The sequence below is a fragment of the Paralichthys olivaceus genome, chromosome 13 (assembly GCF_024713975.1).
Source record: "Paralichthys olivaceus isolate ysfri-2021 chromosome 13, ASM2471397v2, whole genome shotgun sequence".
Taxonomy (NCBI): Eukaryota; Metazoa; Chordata; class Actinopteri; order Pleuronectiformes; family Paralichthyidae; genus Paralichthys; species Paralichthys olivaceus.
The window spans coordinates 5,988,577-6,009,616 of record NC_091105.1 but is presented as its reverse complement, the minus strand read 5'-3'; the positions used below and the strand labels follow the sequence as shown (position 1 = coordinate 6,009,616).

At 41.0% G+C, this 21,040-nt stretch overlaps 2 protein-coding genes across 2 annotated transcripts; one reads left to right on the top strand and one right to left on the bottom strand.

The window, feature by feature from the left end:
* Positions 1 to 137: 137 nt before the first annotated feature.
* dnali1 (dynein, axonemal, light intermediate chain 1) lies at positions 138 to 2,290 on the top strand. The gene is made up of 6 exons (XM_020093361.2): positions 138 to 339; positions 735 to 871; positions 951 to 1,120; positions 1,195 to 1,373; positions 1,627 to 1,791; positions 1,900 to 2,290. The coding sequence occupies exons 1-6, from the start codon at positions 259 to 261 to the stop codon at positions 1,933 to 1,935; spliced, it is 768 nt and encodes a 255-aa protein (XP_019948920.1). The 5' UTR covers positions 138 to 258; the 3' UTR covers positions 1,936 to 2,290.
* gnl2 (G protein nucleolar 2) lies at positions 1,375 to 10,639 on the bottom strand. Its single transcript, XM_020093360.2, has 16 exons — positions 10,403 to 10,639; positions 9,171 to 9,255; positions 8,955 to 9,049; positions 8,411 to 8,550; positions 6,702 to 6,886; positions 6,532 to 6,598; positions 6,290 to 6,448; positions 6,068 to 6,181; positions 5,200 to 5,328; positions 4,305 to 4,409; positions 4,048 to 4,206; positions 3,775 to 3,882; positions 3,207 to 3,676; positions 2,911 to 2,981; positions 2,626 to 2,705; positions 1,375 to 2,470 (listed from the first exon to the last, which is right to left on the bottom strand). Exons 1-16 carry the CDS (start codon positions 10,464 to 10,466, stop codon positions 2,327 to 2,329), a joined length of 2,175 nt encoding a protein of 724 aa, XP_019948919.1. The 5' UTR covers positions 10,467 to 10,639; the 3' UTR covers positions 1,375 to 2,326.
* Between the last annotated feature and the right edge of the window lie 10,401 nt (positions 10,640 to 21,040).

Genomic DNA, 21,040 nt, shown 5'->3' with positions numbered 1-21,040 from the left:
AGCCAAACAATTATTTTTCATGGGAGAGTTCAGAGTCAATATATTGAGAAATAAATGGACAGACGGCCCAAAAAAGTTATTATGCCTGTAAAGTTTTATAAACACTGATTTTATCGGAAGCTTGTTACGCAATTTGCGCTGTTGCCTTGACAACGCAAACATTGCTAAGCGCTGTTTGTGACCGACAGCACCGACACATCTGCAGCACTAACCATAAAGATCCTGATTTTATTTTTACCGTCATCACAGCAGAGGACGATGATCCCACCGACAGACTCTCTCCTGAAATACAACAACCCGGTTCTGATCAGCAAGAGCACAGACAGGAAGTCACCTAAGGTCAGTTTTCATAGTTGTTTCTATAAAAGTTGACTTGAGACAACAGGAAGTGGGGAACAAAGGGAAAAGGTTGTTAAACCTGTTTAGTTTTTATTATTTGTTGAGCCTGTTCATATGTGAAATGTAGTTCAGAAAAAAAAAATCAACTCAACTTTTTTTTAGAGGGATAGTTCACCCAAAAAAAAGAAAATTCACTCATTATCTACTCACCACTATGCCTATGGGGGGGGGGGGGGGGACTTTCAGAGGTAAAGAGCTGTGCAGCCTAATCCAATACAATTGATGTAGATGGTGACCACTTCATCAAACGTAAAAAACAAGAGAAAATAAAATAAATGCATATGGATAAGTGATTGCAATATACCTCATGTAACACTTCATACTTTCCACCACAGGCGCGGCCTTTAAGAGCGTGCCCTCAGCAGCCCATTGACTCCTGCCCTGTTCCACCACCTCCCAAACCTAAATCCACCTCCACTGAAGCCACCGGGCAGGAAAATGAAGCCATCCTGGACATCATCTTTCCACCCAGGTACATTTACTGTATCTCCATCATTGCTCAGCCGGTTTAACCCATTGTGTTATTTAACCTATCATCTGCGTCTTTGCAGGGAATGGATGGTAGGGAACCAACAATGGCTGCAGCAAGTGTCCAGCTCTCCTTGTACAAGAACAGATGTCGTGCGCCTCGAGGAACTGCTGGACACAATGCTGCAGCAGAGGCAGGCCAGAGAGGCGGGCATCTGTCCTGTTCGCAGGATGCTCTACACCCAGTGCTTTGGTAAACATAACGCTGAATGCACTGTAGTTACAATGGTGAAAGCTCATCACATCATATTTTCTATTTTTCCCCAGATGAGCTCATCCGACAGGTGACCATCAATTGTGCCGAGAGGGGTCTGCTGCTGTTGCGGGTTCGAGATGAGATAAGAATGACAATTGCTGCTTACCAGACACTGTATGAGAGCAGCGTTGCGTTCGGCATGAGGAAAGCACTGCAGGCCGAGCAGGGCAAAGCTGACACAGAGAAAAGCGTAAGGACATTGAGTTTATTTTATTTGTTATGAATTACAAATACAGAGGAACAATGATTGCAAAATCTCAAATTTTGCATTTCAAAGATAATTTGAACATCTAATTTAGAGATATGGGTTTACAATTAAAACTTTGTGTTAGAAGTCCAGCAGAGAGCGCCATTTATCTTTAAGAGTCCCTCAAATAAAGATGGTGGCAGCACATTTTACAGAATCGATCCTGCATCTGTAACTTGCTCACATATGTATCTAGACTTCTGATCTGGAGAGTGAGATTCAAGACCTGAAGAAACAACTGAACGAAGAGAAAGCTCGATGTGACATGATCGAAAAGAGAGAAACTGAAAAGCGACAGGTGGAGGAAAAAAAGCACACAGAGGAGATTCAGTTCCTAAAGAGAACCAATCAGCAACTCAAGGTGAGGTTTCATCATCACATATAAAAGAACATGTGTTTTCCAAGCGTCAACAGAAGCCGTGTTACTCGTCTTAAGAGTCATACCAACCAAATTTGTCTTTCTTTTCAGACCCAGCTCGAAGGGATCATCACACAGAGGAAGTAACTGAAAACTACAAAACCCTGAGTTACCATTTCCCCATTTGTCTTAGGAAAATCATGTATATCGAGTGTAATTTGCAAATATTTTATTTTTCTTCAAGACAAGTACAGTTCAAACTATAACTGTACATTTCTCTTGAACATCAAGAGCATTACACCTGTAAATGATGAATGAAATGTCATTCAAACACAGAGGGGTTGAAGGAAAAAGAAAGTTCAAAAGGTAGAAATGACGTGATTTTCCCGAGTGACAGTCTGAATAAGGCATCACATGTCCACTTAATAAAGGTAGAATTCCACTTTTTATCAACTCTCCTTTTTCAATAAAAACTTGGCACTTTTGGGCCAAATTAAATAACGATTTATTACAGATGTTGTGTTTTATAACTCCAGCCTTAGTGCTTTGATCGTTTGCTCTTCTGGCCCTCTGTGGCTGCTGCTGGGGCCTTTCTGTTCTTGTTCTTGTTTTTCACATTGTGTGTTTCGTAATAGCGAACGCCAACTTTCTTCGTCCTCTTCGCACGGTCCATCGCTCTTCTCTGTAGACATAGACAGAGGGGGAAAACAATTCATGAAACATTCTGCCACAAAACACCTGAGCTTTTATCTTCATTCCTGTTAACGTTAGTAAGAGGAACAGACATTCATCAAACTGATCTACTGTTTGACAGCGGAGAGGAGAAACACTACATACCTGTTTAGAGGTCAGTCTGTGCTTCTGCGCAGGCTCCTCTTCATCCTCAGCTGTCCTCTTCTTGCCTCTTTGGTTTGCAGCTGAGATCAAACAAAGATGTAACGTCAGTTTCTGATTTAGTTCTCAAGGTCAACCTGACCCAAACCAAACACATTTCATTGGTGCAGGTACAGATAAATGGTCTGACAGAAAAATATATTTTTAGTTTCCCTTTAGGGAAAGTACAAAATCAGTGACACAGCTCGCATCCTTAACCATATCTGACAAACATGACATGCTTATTACCTTTCGTCTGAGCTGCTGCTTGTTTCGTCTTGATGTCTGCGAGCGCTTTGTCAGACAGTGCCTTGGGTATCCTGTCGGAAGAAAAGAAAAAAAACTGTTTAGTCTTGTTGGGATCTGGTGAAATGAACAACTATTAAATTAAGCTCAGTGTATCTTAACAACTGTTAACCGACTTCAGTGTCAACTGATTTACAACATTCAGGAGATCGTAAGGTGAAAATGATCACTTTTAGTCCTCAGAGGACTTAAATGAGAGCATGAGAGCAGAGAACATCTGTGAGTGAGAGCAGACTGACCGGATTGCAGAGAAGCGCTTGGTTTTGGCGCGGTCCAGAAACTGTTTGTATTTGGCGATCTTCTCATCCAGCTCACGGATTGTCTGACGTGAACTCTTACTGTCGTCTGCTTCTCCAGTCTGAGCCTTTATCGCATCGGAATCCTCAATTTCTCCATCAGGTTGCTCAACTGCGGTCGTGTCCTCTTCTCCCTTCTCTTCGTCCTCACAATCTTCCTCGTCCTCGGAGCCAGATAAGTCAGACATGTCCAGCTCAGGTATCTCCACGGGAACCAAGTCTTCCTCGCTGAACTCAGGTGCCACGTTAATCTTCCCAAAGTTCTGTCGCACATTGGCGAGAATCTTCTGGACCTGCTCCTTCTGCCTCTGCTGGTGTTCCTCATGTTCTTCTGATGTGGCATCTGGATTTTCTGGCTGTTCCTCCGGCACATCCTCAGCTACCTCTGAGGGTCCTGCCACTGGCAGCAGCTCCTTGTATTAGAAAATAACCATGGGAAAATACCGGTTGACACACGTTATAGGCTGGTGTTAAAAACCTAAGACTTATGGAAAATTCATTGAAAAAATACCTCATGATCCCCCTCAGGTCCAGGGGGTTTAACAAAGAAGGGGATACGTCCTCTCTGCCAATCGTTCAACACCATCTTGGAGACTGTTGAGAGATCTGGTTCACCACCCTGCACAAATCCAGAGATACAATGCTCAAGCTTACTCACGGTTCATATGTGATGTACTTTTTAACTGAAACCTGTTATAAGTACAGCATATAATGAGAAGTTTAAAGTACAGCTATAGCTAGATAGCATTCATGTTGCACAGGAAAATGAAAGAATCATTCAGACCTTTAGAAGTTTCCCTGTGCGAAATGCAAGCTTCTCAAGAAAGTCTTCCGCAGTCTCCCAGGTCGGGATGCGGTAGGTTTTCTGAATGTATTCTGGCTTGGCCCGCTCCAGTACAGCCCCAATGTGCTCCTCTGGGTTCTTGATCTTCTCCACTTGGACCTAAGTTAGGGGGGGAGAAAAAATGTCCAATTTACAATATGAAACTGACAACTTTCAATGAGGGACTGATTTGCCTACATGTTAAAACCGTGACTTACAACTCCTTTCAAGACAATATCAGATTCGCTGTCTTCTGAAGGGTAGACAACACCGGGGCAGTCAATGAGGAAGATGCGCCTCATCAAAGTGATGTACTGCCACACCTACGATGGAAAAATATCATTAAGTGAAAATGTAATTATTTCAGTTTCACATGAGTAAATATGATGAGTGAGCTGACAATCTTTTGGAAAGGAAAAAAAACTGTTAAATCAAATCAGGATGAGATCATAATCACAGCTTCTTCTTTTGTAATTAAAAAAACTCCCTTCAATGACTGGGTCGTCAGGTAGCAGGAGGTTAGAGTAAAGATTCTGTATATTCATTCAATAAATAAAAAAATGAGAGTCAACCCTGTGCTGCAGATCATGAGCATCATATGATGACCGTCCGTAAACAGCATCAGGTGCATGATGAGAATCAAAAGACGTGGGGGGGAATAAAGATGTACTGGCCACAGAATCCTCAGATCCACTGGATAAGTGTGAAAATGATTCTCCCCTGTGTTTGTGGTCCAAGTTCACAAATTTTGCAAGCATTGAAAAGTTAAGATATTTTCCCCCTTTCTTTCCCCATGACCCTTCTTTGGACATTTGGGTTTTTAGACCCTTGTTCTTTCCCAAACAGGATAAGCAGCCCCAGAGAGGAAATTAGGGATAAAAACTGTTGTTGTTCTTTCTCTTGGCCCAGTCTCAAATTAGATTTTCTGTTGTATAGTTAAGAACACAGAGTCGACCATTTCTGTTGTTGCAGCTATCAACAATTACCTCACGTTACCCCCCATTGAATTCAAGCTGCCCTTTGTCCTCCATATAAGATTAAAAACCAGAGAGCTAACGTACCATCACCCTGATCATGTCCAGCAGCATTTTTAATGTGAAACATGGACGTTACCTTCGTTTCTCCAGCGAGCGGTGCCACATTGCAGACCTTCTTGGACCGCAGCGTGTTGATGACCGAGCTCTTTCCCACATTAGGGTAACCAATGAAACCCACACTTATCTGCTTCTTGTCCGTGTGGAGCTGTAGGAGACAAACAAATTAGAGTCAAGAGTGTTCGTGGAGGAAATTTGAGATGAGGCTCTGTTGCCATTTGCAATAAAGCAGGTGGACTTGTCATCGCTCCAGAACAACAATGTAGTTTGCTAAAGACAAAGCAAAGAATATCTTAAAAAAGGATTTATGTGAACATGAAAATCTTATAAAGTTAAATTATAAAGGTAAAGTTGTCTTTCATCTCCTGTTTATCGTGGGATGTTAACTCTGTTTTTGGATACGGAAAAGAGAGAAACTTTTACAGAGAAATATACGCAAGGGTTTCTGGGCCTTTATCATCAAATAACAATCAAACATTTTACAAGGACATTCCATTTGAAGATCATTTCCCTTTTCATTTCTTGACCTTTTAGATTTTCTGAGTCCTGTACTTTCATGAACAAGCTTCATTCCACAGCCTCTATGTCACATTACTAGTTCATGTAGGTTCAGACCGAACCATTAAGCACAGTGAACATAATGATCTTGATCTGGTTAGAGATGCATTGTGAAGTAGATAATAAGAACATTTGTTTGAACAGTTTTTTTTTAAATAAAATTTTTATTTAATTAAAATAAAATCCTTTTACAAGCGTAGATAACACACTCAGAAATATGAAGATGAGAAAATTCAATGTCCATGGCCAAAACCTTCGATCAGTTAACGGTTGAGGCTCATGACAAATGAAATATGTTGTAGACATTTTGAATTCCAGCATGTGTTTACCTTGCCAAACTGCCTGAGCAGCTGGATGAGAGAACCTTTACCAAAGGAGTTGGTGAGACTGGCATGGAACGCCAGAGTGGGGTATTCTTGGGACAAAAGAGCAACCCACCGTTTCTGTTTCAAAGTTAAGGGGAGGAGAAAAAGATATTTTATGTAATTTAATACTATAAAAACACCAGCATGTCTCTAATCAAACAGAGATGATTTTTTTTAATATCTTACCGTGACCCAGGTGGGGATGAGATCACACTTGTTTAGTACAAAGATCAGATGTTTCCACTGTTTCTCCTTCTTCAGGTATGACTCTATACTTTTGGAGCGTGTTCCCATGGGATCACGGGCATCCAGCACTTGGATGATAACGTCAGATGAGTCAATCACCTGTTGCAATAAAACAGTCAGGAATGCAGGATGTCTCATAACTCTTAAGTGTACTAACTTCCACATTAACATGGAAATCAAACCTTGTAAAGTTCTCCCCAGATCCTCTTGGACTGACCCTTCTTGAAGATTTCCTCACGTGCTTCGTCCCTGATGCCAAAAGAGAAAACAAGCAAACAATGTATTCTGACCTTTAAAAAATTTAAATTCTGCATTTTTGCTCTGGACCAGTTAGATTAAGTGAGAGTCTTACCGGACCCCCGTGTCCTCAGTGACCAGGTCTTTGTCCTTGTCTGCACTGTAGCTCAGGGCCGAGGCCTCAGCCTGCTCGAGGAGATCTTTCATGTCCCCCACGACGAGACTGGGCCTTTTCCTCTGAGCCTTGGGTCCAAACGTGGTCTCAAAACCTTCTGTGTCGAGAATGTGCACCTTGGAGTTCTGCAGTTATAAAGAGAGAAAGATATGAGAGGTATTACAGCTGCGATTATTGTTTAATTCCATCAAAAGCACAAGCTCTTTACTCTGTTTGATACAAATACAAGTAGTTTCTTGGGACGTGCATTTAAAATAACTAGAGCAGTGCTAAACCTGCCTGTGTAATAAAGGCGGTTTGCTTGGCCTGTGCTGATGCTGGTTGCAGCTTTCTTTCTGAAAATGACCTGAAGTAATTAACCAAAGTGAGTTTTAAGACTGGCTGAGGGACTACGTCTGCCGAACCCTAAAGCCGTGCTGCAGCTGCACAAAGAGCTGCTCACCTCTTTATACAAAGTGCAGTGAAACTCCACTCAGTACGCAGATTCCTGAGCTAGAGAAGAAGTTGCCATTGTCAGGACTATTATCACCTACGTCGAAATCTCAGATGCTGCTGATCAAGAGCAGTGGCCACCCCTTTATCCAAAATTGTATTAATATTGAACAGATTGTGTGTCCAAATCCTACTTCAACAGTGCACTGCATGCGAGTCAACATAACAGCCAAGTCTGTGTCAATGCTGATCAAATGTTCCAGTGATCTTGAAACAGAAGCCATACGTCTACTGCACCACTGCCATGAGGAGCAGGGGGCAGTTTACAGCTTTGTCAAAAATAATGTTGTTAAAGGCTTCAGGCTGCCTTGAAAATCTGCCAAGTTCTTTGACATAGAAAACTTAACCCATTCAACTGGTCACTCAACAGTCAGACGTCTGAATTCAAGAGAAGTTTATTTCACTTACTAAGTGTTGTGACCAAAATTCTGTGACTAGGATTGAGACAACGGACGATAATGTCATCAAGAAACACCAATGGCTGACAGGTATCACGTTGTTGAGCACGATATAACCCAGCAAAAACCAAAAGAAAGGATCTAACTATCAAGTACCTCTTACTTAAATCTAATTTCAGATGATTTTTGCTTTGGGCTTTCAGCCTGTTGAGAACACACCACTTTGATTTGCTGGGAACCCCTCTCCACAATGTTGTCATCACCCATTGGAATGTATAACACACACACCGCCATATGCCAATTTGTTAGACATCGCCCAACCCTTGTGAAATGGACACAGCTGGAAACAGTGAATGAAAGAAAAACAGGAAGGAGAAGAGAATAACTGGATGATATTTGGAATCATGCTGGTTTTGGGGTGGAAAATATAAAGCCGGACAACTCGTGTGAAGCACAGTGGCCATTCAGTGTCACAGGGGAGCAGAATGACAACTAAATGGAGGTCTTGTGTTAATTTCACCGCAAAACATCCCTTCAAATGAGCTACTGAGGAAACAGAGCCACGACTCTCCCTGCTTTATATAAGCCGAACAAAAACAACACAGTTCTATATGCCGGTGCCGTCAGAATAAAATTGAATTCAGACAAACAATACATATCACAGGGGGGATATGCACAGGGAGGGTAGAAACAGACCCCTACAGAAATAATTCTTCCTTTAAAGTACAGTTAAAAAGGTTTATACCCTTTTATACTCACATGGGCTTTGACTCTATCGTGCAGAAGAGACATTGGGAGTTTGCTTCGTTTCATCACCACCCGATATGGATCCTTCTGTATCGCTCCCATCTCCTCCTGGAACTTCTGGAGAGATGACTGTTTGATGACACGGGTATTCGCTGGAAGAAGAAAATAAAGAAGTGTGAGACTATTCATTTAGATATCCCATCTTTGATCATGTTTATAACTCCTTCATTTCTCAATTCTCACTCACTGACGAGGCACTCAAACTTTTCAACCAGGTAATACACTGCCGCCAATGTTATCCTGCTAAACTGAACTCATGGCGGATACTGGTAGACATACAATCACACTATACTCTTCAAATGTATTATGATATCAACATAATCTAGTTATTAAAGGACAGCTGGGTCAATTTAAGACATGCTACAAAACTACAGAAAAATACCAGAGGTCTCTCTTCCACAAATACTGTCAGAGACAATACAATTTGCTGCCAACTACTACAGGCAACTCTGATTTAAGACAGACGACATATTCAGCAGTAAGGAAACACACTCACTAAACCATTTGATGTTGGGTTCAACTCTGGCTACAGTCCCCGGAGCCACTGTGGACTGGAACTGTAAAGGTTTGATGACTTTTCCACGGTTATTACTGGAATCAGAAGATCAGAGTCAGTGTGAACTCAACACTCACTGTTACATTTCACCTCTACTAAGAATAATCTGCCAATCAGCAGCTCACAAGAAAACCTCAGACATTCATCATCACTCACCATCTCTGTTTTTGTCTGTACATATTCAGACGCTTGATAGTGGCTCGGTCCCTCATGTTGTTCCCACCAGCCCCCTTGGCTCGATCTGAGAAACACACAGACAGTTCATTTAATGTTTCATCTGTTAATTATATCACAACTTGTATTTAGTTGAATGTGCTAAAATGCCAGTTTTGTTAGGCACATCAAGCTAATATTAACCCAGTCGAATAAAACAGCCGTGGAATAAATGCCAATATAAGGTTATATTCACGCTTTACATAAAATTTGTTGTATCCCACCTCTAGCCCAATATCAACCCACAGAGGATCAGCAGTATAGATAATGGATGGGTATTTATTTTGTAAATACACACTTACTACCATCTTACTACTACTATTAATATTCTGTCTTTGTACTGGTACTTGTATAACCAGTGTGACATCTAATATTTGGAGTCTTGAGTATCTGTTTAAGATTTAATTTGATGTCATCCTATAGGCTGTAATGCCTTTTTCTGTTGAATAGTGTGGCTTTAATAACTTCATAACATTTTATGTCGAAAACTGTTTTAATAAATACTGAACACTCATCCTTCATGCAGGTTAAATTTATTGTAGTTTTCTATTATAATCTATCTATTTTTGAATCACCTGTATGTACATATTTCTACATCTTTTCATATTTATAGTCCAAGCTTTTACTGCTGATTCCATTTTTTACTTTATAGACTTCATTCGTTGGTATTATGAATAAAGCATCCACAGGCTTGTTCAGCACTACATGTCATTGTACCTGCACAGTGACAATAAAGATTTATTTTATCTTGAAGTGTCAGCTTCATGGAACTGGCACCTGAACGTGTTCGCTTCACGATGAACCTCAGAGCAGCTTTAAGAGTCACTTTAAGATTAATTAACAGCAGCAACTGCTTCCAGACTTTACAAATAAAGACTTTATAAACTTCCACACTTTCCCGAAACGCTCGGGTGTCAAATTTAAAAGGCCTAGCGATGCGGCTACAGCATTAGCTTAGCATTAGCTAAAGTTAACTTTCAGGTTAAGTCCCCCAGAGTTGTGTGAATCAATTTGACACTTTCCACGTGTAACAAAAGACACTGTGTTAGTTTAATAAAGAGAAAAATAAGCCACGTGTGTGTTTTACAGAGCACAGTGCGAGGCGGCTAGCTCACATTAGCATTAGCTGTAAACAAACAGTGTGGCTGGGAGAGGTGGGGGGGGGGTTAGCTCACCGGGGTTGCTGCTGGATGTCGAGGTGTTTATGGAGCTTCTCCCCTTAAACTGAGGCTTCACCATCTTGGCGGCGGAGTCGGCGAAGCCCTGCACAAGCAAAGAAACAAGTAGAAGCCGCCGGGAGGTTTGTGGGAGCTGGAGTTCGGCTGCTGTTGTTGCCGTTAGCTGCTAACTGTGCAGCGCACACGTGTTGTACGGTGAAACAGGAAGGACGTCACCGGGGGAAACGAGAGAACAAGAGCCAATCAGAGAGGCGGACAATGTGACGTAATAAATCTGCAGAGTTTCTATTGTTGAATGAAAGTAAATAGACTTAATAGAGTTCATGCTAAAAATTGTAATTCCTACAAATACTTTAATATTTATAATTTAAAGACTTGCATTAGATTACTTTTATTTCTAGCACAGTAAATTAAGTATTTGATGTATCATACTACAACTGCTATTTACTTTTACAATATTACTCATGAAGTATTTATGCACTCTCAATCCATTGTGACACTATTCCGGTTTGCACTACTCTCATCCTATCACCGTGTGCCTAATGACTGCATACTATGTTGTACTGTGTTTGAGTACTTATTGTGTTGCATACTTATATGTTCTGTCTACTTATATGTTTACAGCTGGGATCAGAGAGAAACGGCATTTCAATCCTGTCTATGTCCTTTGCATGTGGCAGAATTGACTTTGACTTTTTGAAAGAAATTGCAAAACATATTCCAGCAGAATCTGCAGCTCAGTAGCAGCTCTCCACTTTATGTAGAAATGTTGCATTGCCATTCTCGTTTTATCCCAGAAGAGGGTGCAACACAGTTTCCATAAGGGAGTTGCCATGTGCGAGCATGTCCTGCCTAAAAATCTTAACCTGTCATGCTTAGTCCTTCAGTACCTGAGAGGCTACTGTCTGCAATCTGAAGTGAGTAATTAAGGTAACGGGAGGCAGGTGAAGTGAAAAGAAAGTGTGTTTTGCAAAATAAATGGTCGAATAAATGTGTTTTTATGACAAAAGGGGAAAGAAACAGCAGCCACAGAAATGTGGTAGGAATTTTGGAAATGATGTGGTCACTACAGAAAACTTAAAATTGTCAGGGCTCATTTTATTATGCTATTTGTGCTGTCCAATTGAAAGTTTAGAGACACGACCTCAATGTCCTCAGTGGTGGCTGCTACTCATGAGATGCAAAAACATGATCCAATTTCACATTAAACAAGTATAATTCTGGTGTTAATGTAGTTGATCTTTATATAAGTTTAAAGGGACTTTGAGAGTTGCACCCTGCAAATGTGAGAGTTCACTTGCAAACAGAAAATAAAACAACACTCCTAAGAAATTATGCTTTTCTCCCTGAAATCATGGATTTTCATGAATGCAGACCCTCTGCACCTACACCTTCACAAAGTGTATGGTATGTTACACAAGTGTGGCACAGCGCCAAGGTAGGCAAGTTCATAAAGACTCCGGTCTGGAGAGGCGCCATCCAGTATTCAGTTTATACAGCAGGGAGACCAAAGAATGTTCTCTGTTCATTTTCATACAGATGAAATTGGAACTGACTGCATCAGTAATCCACTGCAATAAATGTATTTTTTTAGAAATCAGAACGTAACATTTCTCCTTCTGTTTCAGGCTGAAGAAAATCCAAGCAAAAGAAACAAACTGAGGCTGTGTAGGTTCAATCTAAACTGCCTTAATTTTTTTAAATGACATTCATAATCTACAAATCCTCCATAGGAAACATATTTATGAAGACAGGGGAGAAACAAACAGTGTTTCTTTTTATTTCAAGCTAACTTCATTAACACTCAAACAGTTTCACCTCTAGTTAAAGACAGACATGTTCTTGTCCAGTTTCTTACCATCTTTATCTTTAATTCTTACAATGTCAATATATCACAAAATGCAACTGTCCAATTTCAGTGGCACTTAAGTGGGTATTTTAAAGTGTTTTGAAAAGATAAAATACAGAGCCATTCCTGCATAGCTGTTGCCTCTCCATGTCTTTTTTTGATTGTCTTTGTCTTTAAGTTCAACACAAGTTCACAAGAGCATGAAATCCTTACTCTCAACATCGGTTAAATCACTTTGTGGCAAAACACTGAAATGAGGTTGACTTTTTCTTTCCCTGAGGAAATTTAGCTTCCTCTCATAAAAAGAACCCCCCCACCAACAGTTAACTTCTTCAATTAGAGGAGAGACCAATCACAGTTTACAGTATGTATTCTCTGTCACTCTGCATGAACATAGGTTTTTTTCTGTCTGTCTTCACATCGGCTGTGCATTTTACAGCCGCTAAAAACCAACAAGTTGGCTGCACTTCACGTGACCTCGATTTGCATGAGAGTGCGCATTTAAGGCGAGGCACTGACACAAATGAGAAAACGAATCGATTGGGCAAGCATTAATCTGAATTTGCATGCGGGAATGCAACAGGACAAGGACTGACCACCCATCGACTGTCCATGACAGAACGACGGATGGATGCCCTCAGCAGTATGAGAGACAGAGTTATGTGAGGATTGTTTTATTTTAGCCCAATTCATTTTATGACAGGACCGGACACATATAAAGCCTATTCAAAAAAAGAAAAAGTGAATAATTGGAAGAACAAAAGAAAGTAATTTTAATAACATTATACAACATCTCTGGCCAATTCTGGACCAAACTTTGTGTACTAGCACTTGGGTACTCTGTTCTTTTATCAAACACATAAAAACACATATAAAGCAGCTCTCAATTAAACAACTACGATAAATAGCAGATTTAAGGAGCAGGTTTATATTACAACACACAATTCTGCTATGCACTACATTTTATAGACTCGTATAACTGGGAAAAGGTTGAAAAGAGAGGAGCCCCGTGTCCTCTGGCCTCCCATAAAGGTGCTGGAGTGAGAAAGCTTGACAGATGATGTGAAAATTTCCCTCCTCTCTTTGGTCTTCTAGCCGTGGAGCATGGCAGGTTTAGCTTGTTTATTTCTGTCCATGAGCGCCAGCCACTGACGTCACCGCATCCATCTTTCAGGCAGATACCCACTCAGCCCATCAGTCTGGTCTGGATTGTGACTGACAGCTGAGGATTCACAAGGAGTGGGGCGTCAGCGCGAGAAACACCTGTGTTTAATAAGATTATAACAGAACTTTGCACAGATTGATACCTCGAGTCCAGCATGTGTTGTACAGATTTTAAGTTTTCAACAAAAGATGTTCATTCCAAAATGAAGTAAATGATGAGATGTCTGCTGGCTAAAAATCTTTTTAAATAATAGGAAGAATATATACACATTCTTACAAAGTGATTAATGATATAAATAGCATCAAAGGAGACATATTGTAACTTTGAAAAAGGGGAAAAAAGACTTGAATAAAACAATTCAAAATGTATTAGGAGAATTAGGAGAGGAGAATTAAATCCAAAGAAACAAAAAATGTGTTTAAAGATTTATTTAATGGAAAACAGTGAACATTTAATAAGCTTACAACACTACCGCATTTACAGTGGATCATAAAACAGCCCAACGTTTCATCATAAACAAGACAATTAAGCTTTTACTTCCTCCCTGTTGCTCAGCAAGTCCATAATATGCAGAATCCTTAACATTTTCTTCTCCACTACCTCACATCCCTTCTTCGTGCAGTGAGAAACACCAGATGTGGGTTAAGGTACTCAAGTTTTTCTTTTAAATCTACAACACGCAGTGAGATGGGAATAAGTTAAATGGGGTTAGTGTGACAGATGCTGCTTCACAACTTAGCACTGGTGCACTGAAGCTCCCCACAGCCGTCCATGTGAACGTGTGCATTTGTGGATAATATTTCAGCCTGGCTCACAAGCCGAGGCTCTGCTTTGAGTCAAAACTGGAACAGCAGCGAGATGACAGAGCGCAGCCTCCGGTGGACTAAACAAAAAGAGAAAAATCGACAAAGTCCTGAAAGTTGCTCCTCCTTTTAGCTTCACTGTTGAGAGATGTTACGATTGAAACCCAACATTTCTCTTCAGAGTATTTCGTAGCTTAACTGGAGGGGCACTGATGTGCTGAAGGCTGTCAAGAGGCATTGGTGCGATAAACATGTGATAATGCAAAGACACACCACAGCCTGATATTACCTCTATTTTAACAGGAAACAAGATGTCAGATTCCCTTGTTTAGCCTGAATAAAAGTTATCCTAATGGGAGCATGATGAATGTCTGTTGGACTAACACAATTTCATGACAATCCATCCAATATCCAAAATCAAGACATCTTTCTAAAATTCAAAAATGACAACGTTGATAGTACCAGAAAAAAAGTCATGATATCATCAAAGTCAGGATAAATCATCTGGAGACCTTGAAAATTACAAAACCTAATCAGATAGTCTAGATATTTTAGTTTTGATCAAAACTGATCTACAACACCAGATAAGGGGCTTTTAAAAGTCTTGGCAAACACTTTGTAGTATGAACTGTTAAGTTGATATATATATATTTAGGATGTAATGACATTAAAGAATTAATAAATGTATGGTCTTGCTTACAAATGTTGGACTCCTATGTCCATTACACCACTTTCCTCCATCTCAAAGCACCAAAGAGAGCAAAGCACTCTAGTCAGAAGCTCCTGTCTCCAGATAGCACTCACACCTCATTTATATATAGAGATACTATTGACAATTTCCAAAGAGGATTAGACAGATTTCACATTGCACAGGGGCAGAAGAAGGAATAATGAGAAGTGAGAAGCATTAATCATGAAACAAATATAAAACCAGTGTTGGAAAAACCCAGCTGGACATGAAGTGATAGAATATGTTGTTTTTCAACAGAGCATGTTTCACTAATGCGTAATATCCTCTGTGTTTATTTTCATCAAACCTAAATCCTCCACTTGGTTAGTTCACGGCTTGTCGCAGCCACAAGTTTCACACCACATAAATCATAGCATAATCTGTTGGCATGGGCCTTTGGGAGGTGTTCTTAGTGTCGTCTAATGAATGGTGTTTATGAATGCTAATCTGTGGCATGTAAACCACCATTTTTGGTTGAGATAAGCCACAATAAGGTAAAAATGTATTTGTCAGTGTGTTTAGTGCAGGCTGTACACTCACTGAACTCGGCTCACAGGTCAGTTTCCACTTGTATAATCAGTGACCTTCAGTTTGGAGTGCAATTTAAATCTTAGGCCAAAATATTTACTGTTTTCCAACGTCACCGAGAACCTCAACGTAGAAGTAAATCAGAATGTATTTACAAATCCTAACACAAAAATGTTTTCACTTGGTGAAAGTTCATGCATAATCGCTGCGTAATGACAGACACACAGCGATGAACCACCTCTGACGTTACTTCAGAGGGGGAAAGCAAAAAATGCATCCTACTGCCAGGCCTCCAGGTGAAGGTAATAACTGAACGTAATTTATGGAAATATGGGGTTTTACAAGAAGTCGTTTGGTTGGCGAGTATTTGCCCCTGATAAGATGGATATCTCCAGAGAAGCATGTGGGAACTATTACATGGAAATAGGCCTAAAAGGTCTAAATAACCACGATTTAATGGGATTTTAATGGAACAATGTTAAGGGCCTCTATAATGGTAAACCACAGCACATGACTGACCAAACAGATGCAACAGAACATCAACGAAGGGATCTGCCACACTGAAATGAAAAGTTGAAGCTTGTCTCTCCTTGTACTTAAACCAATCTTGTCGTTTTTCCAAGAATGCAAGTTATCCCATGTTGTTAAATAGAATAATAAAACAATAACTTTCGAATGAAGAATATGTGTCAAGAGTGTCTCAGAAACTTGATATTAAGACTAAGTGAAATGCAAGGTTGCTCCCCACCCCCAGTCTTGATCTACCGACCCCATTTGGTTGCTGCCTGAGCACTTGCTCAAAGAAGAAGCTGGCAGCAGGTCCGTCTCTGGCTCATCCAAGACAAACACACTCCTCTTGATCCACAGTCCAAAGATGAGCTGCCATGGAGTCCAAGCCTTTCTTTGCATCATGCCTGTGCATCTGGTCCGCAGCACCGGCCTAACCTTGCCAGCACAGGGTGTTCGTGCGAATATGGATTGGACGTCGACAGCACTTTGAGTGTCAGTAACTGGACTGTGATGGCCACGGCCGTGATGTAAACGTAAAGGGTCAGCTACAAATAAGCAGTGCATGGCAAGTTTTAGGTGGGCTGTGTGCCACAGAGCTCCTGGCCAACAATTTTCTCCACTTGAATCAAAATAGTGTTCACCGGAGGTGGGCACCACCACCCCTCTCTCCTCTCTCTGCTTGTTTTTCTGTGGCTCTCCAAGGCAGCTTGTCTCCAATGTTTATCTACTGCCCTTTCAGTTAGATAGGGACAACAGAGGAGCCTATTTGGACAGAGGTCTGTGTCACTTCAAGACGATGGTTGCCACTGCTGAGGTCATGCCATGAAAAGGAAATGGAGCACTACTGTTTCCCCTGCGTGCTCTGAAACACAAGTGATTACACTGACTGATCTGTCCAAGAGACCCTGGTTGGTGGGGATCAAAGAAAGCCTGGAGACCACCTGGAACTTCTCTTGGCAGTGGACTTGGCCTGTAGAGGCATAAGAGGCTCTGGGAAAAAGGAGCGAAAGGGCTGTGCCTCTCATGATCTTCGTGAGAACACTGGCTCTTTGAGTGAGGAACCTTGTTCGCTTCCAATGTGATTTTTTAAGCATTAAGTGTCACATCCAAACATATAAAGATGTGTGATGGGGTGAAGAGTATAGAGTTGAAATACACATCTTGAGACCTCAGCATGGAAAGCTTGGCCTCACTGCTCCACAGCCTTATTCTAACATAATCTAAGTAGACTCAGGCTGAATGGGGCAGATTGCCATAGTTAAACAATTGACCTCCTTGGCCTCATCATCCTGGTGGGTCTTCCTGGACCCCCATGGAAGCTGGATTAATTTGTCAGAACCTGGCACAGAGAACTCACATATCAAACTCACAGAGAACCCACATATCAAACTCAAGTCCCAAAGCTTACAAATATCCAATGTGGCAATTAGAAAAAAAAATTGAATATTTGTAAGAATATGTCCTTTTTTGTCGGAATTTCCACATTTTAAGCATCAATACATTGATTTACACTGAGAGTAACAATATTACAAATCATCTTACGATTTATAACTGCACTTCAGAAAGGATTATTGCAGGAATAATTGCATTTTTAATTTCTCTGCACTCCACAGCGACAGCTACTTCACTTAAGTGCATTAAATGCTGTGAAAGTGAAGAAACAGGGAAAAATACTGCAAATCACAGAGGGACGTAACTAGAGTAAGTAAAATGTTGGACCATTTAGCTCTTAAATTCCTATCTATGGGCCAGTAGTGTGGTTTGGCGGACACATTACCCCTTCTTTCTACCCAATGACAAACATACCCGAATGTGTGCTCAGTGCATGAGAAAAGACAGGATACATTTGGTGCTGAATCGCAGGGTGGGACTGTGTGTAGTAAGTGGCCGAGGTCTTTGCATACAAGCTGCAGATTGTAATAAAAGATAGAAAAGAAATTGAATACAAAATATATTCCTGTGGTCTGAAAATAGGACTACACCCAAATGGATATTGCATGCATATGGGCAATATTTTGTACACATGCCATTGGTATACATAGCTTTTACATGACCGTGAAAAATTCTTGTTTTATTAAGGCCATACTCAACTGTCAAGCAACATGTCTAATAAAATATTGTTTGCTTTCTTGGGATGTTGCTACGCATACATGACAATTGTAATCTCAATTTTTAGAGCAAAGAAAATTAGTAGTTGAAAGCTTATTAATCAAAAAGGTGCATCCAGGAATAAGTCTAGATAAACTCTCTCGGACCATATATCTTTTTATTGTTTATGTTTCCATTACATTCATTCATGACACAGAGCAGATAGCAAATTAGGTTCGTGTTACTGGACACAAGTGGATGTAAATGCTTAACATCTTCACAGGTTATCATTGGAAACAGGCATGGAGATGTTTGTTTCCAACGGTTCAGGCCGTTAATGATCTGTCTCCTACATTTCTTTCTTGGATCTGATTGTTTCCCGACCGTGTGTCCCTGGCAAACACAATAATGTCCCCGTAGTTCAACTGTTGCCTTTAAAGGGTGAAAGCAGCTCAGAAAAAGTATCAGCATTAGTTTCCATCCTACAACTCCGGTATCTATCCTTCTGGAGCTGACAAGACAAGAGAAAGCAACTTCAATGACGCCCTTTATCATAGCTCTGAGACATGTTTACCAAAGCACTGTCATCGTCCTGCTAACCTGCTGTTCATTGAAAAATACATGAACATCCATTTAGCCCACACCACCTTTCTATTTTTTTCCTATGATCCCACCTAAGTGAACTTTCCCTGGAGGCTTTTTTTTAGCTGATCAAGTGACAAAAATCATTGAAGATGATTTATTTCATCAAAAATAAGGCTAGTGAAGTTTAAATGATACAGAGACATTGAGGCCTATCTGTAGGCAATGTGCTCTGTGCTTGAAAAGTCCTGCGGAAAAGAGGAAATGTGTTTGAATTTTGAACGCTTTATAAAGTCTAACCTCAACTCTGAGCCAACCTGCATCAAATCGTTAATGTTGAACACTGCTAAAAAGTGAGCTGGGAGCTTAGAGGGGATTCTGGGGGCATGGAGTTGCTCAGTGACATTTCCAGGCCACAGGAAGTCCAGGTCACCTACGACAGAGGGCCCTTTTCCCCAACAGAATGCCCTGCCGTGTGGTGGAGGACCATGGTGGTCCCGAGCCGAATACATTTTAGACGTTGGCTCCAGCCCCAGCCCAGACCTGGAGTATGTAGTTAAAAGGCAGTTGTGTGCAAATGCTGATCGCAAATGTGTTGTTACTGAGGAACCATACAAGTTTCCAGTGCTTTTCAACAGTCGTCAAACCATGGCGTCAAAATTGAAGAATAGTAGAGGGTTAGCAAAAGATACCTTTTAAACCCTGGGGATGATGAGTCATGATCAGCATTGAAAATAAGTGCGGTTTCACAGACTCCCACTCAAGGGCGGGAGCTCAGGGAGGTGGGCTGCCCACATCTAATTAGAGGGTGTTGTCTTCCTTTTTTATGAATTAAAAAAGTATCACTTAAATGATTCCCAAACGGTGGACTTTATGTCAGTGTTGGCTTTGCAAGGCTTTGGGTGATTTAAAACTGTGGATAAAACATTTTCAAAAAATTTTATCCAAATTTGTTCTGTATGAAATAAATCAAAAATGGCATGAGGTATAAAACATCCCAAACAACCTCGAGATATTCTTGGTTGGAGCTTCCAGTATAATATATGAATACAGTAGAAAAGGCATTGAGAGATAAAAATGTTGGCACCGAGACAGATTAACTAAATAAGTCCTTCAGAGATGGTCCTCGGGGGCAGATTAATTCTCACCTTACATATGGCGGGAAAACGTGAATTAATTGACTTGGTCAGTCACTTACAATAGTCGTCTAAAATTGTTCTGGAAATGATAAGCGGTTAGTCTGCCGGTCTCCTGCCATGAGCTATATGAGACCTGAGATATTGGCTTCGACAGGGGAGTTGGGATAAAGAGCCAACCTGCGTCTGTCTCCAGGAGGAACTAAACCTGAGTCTGAAGGAATGTTCCAGACCATAGAGAGTTTCTGTGCTGCAGATCAGAACCCAGACGTGCAGACCATTGTGAGGGGATTATTAGTTCCCATGTGGCCCTTGTGCCCTCCAGCCCTCCTCCTCCTCCCTTCTCCACACTCGTCTTTGTGCTTGACCCTACTCCCTGCGTCGACTGAGCCGAGGAAATTAGGTTCTGCTCTTCAAAGATTCGTGTCCGTTAACTACCTGACTCGGCATTTGTAAAGTGGGTTTGATGTGTCAGTAGGATGTAAAAGTAAATGGCGTTGGCCTGCTCATTAGTGCCATATTTCTCAACAGCACTTTTGACCTTGGTTCTTTTACTGGCCTGCCCTTCCTCTCTAAAGGCTTCAGTTTGACCTGACCTGACAAGAAAGGAACGGTTTGCCAGTGGCTGCGGTTTTGGCGTTGAGGCATCCCAAGCCAACCACAACACCCTCTGGTCTCATGATAAGGCCTGTAACTTAGACAAACTCGCCGTTTTTTGATGAATTGACTGAAACAATCTAATGGTGTTTTCCATCTGGGCAAGAACAGCCAACTTGGCGTTACCCTGTGACTTCCTTGCTGTGCAGGGTCTCATAAATTTTGCACCAATTTTTGGTGTAACTAAGGTCGATCTGTCCTTCCTCTCGCTCTGTGTCCGGTGTGGAGACACTTCAGCTTGCTCCTGTGTTGTTTTGGGGTAAAGTTGCACTGAAACTCCTCCAAATCCTGGGCCGGGTCGCCTATTTATGGGCTTTGTCACGCCTCACCTACTTTCAAAAACAGTCTGTTATTTGTGCATCATTAAGTTTTTGGTGTCGATGGATGCAAGATTATTGAGATCTCCAGTCTTTAGTTTAGACACGTCTGTGAATGAATTTCTTATTTGTGGTTATACAATATGTTAGCAGGCAAATATAACTACAACTTTTGTGAAGACATTTATAGGCAGTCTCTGGTCAATATGGCTGTTTATCTAGTGCATCATTCATCTTGGAGAAAAACAGGAAATCATAAGAAGTCACATA

Excerpts from the sequence above, each read along its gene's own strand:
- gnl2 (XM_020093360.2), bottom strand. The coding sequence starts at position 10,466 with ATGGTGAAGCCTCAGTTTAAGGGGAGAAGCTCCATAAACACCTCGACA. Across the intron at positions 6,182-6,289 it reads TCATCCCCACCTGGGTCACG|AAACGGTGGGTTGCTCTTTT; the intron begins GTAAGATATTAA and ends ACTTTGAAACAG. Across the intron at positions 3,883-4,047 it reads GCACAGGGAAACTTCTAAAG|GGTGGTGAACCAGATCTCTC; the intron begins GTCTGAATGATT and ends GGATTTGTGCAG.
- dnali1 (XM_020093361.2), top strand. The coding sequence starts at position 259 with ATGATCCCACCGACAGACTCTCTCCTGAAATACAACAACCCGGTTCTG. Across the intron at positions 340-734 it reads CAGACAGGAAGTCACCTAAG|GCGCGGCCTTTAAGAGCGTG; the intron begins GTCAGTTTTCAT and ends TTTCCACCACAG. Across the intron at positions 1,374-1,626 it reads AAGCTGACACAGAGAAAAGC|ACTTCTGATCTGGAGAGTGA; the intron begins GTAAGGACATTG and ends ATATGTATCTAG.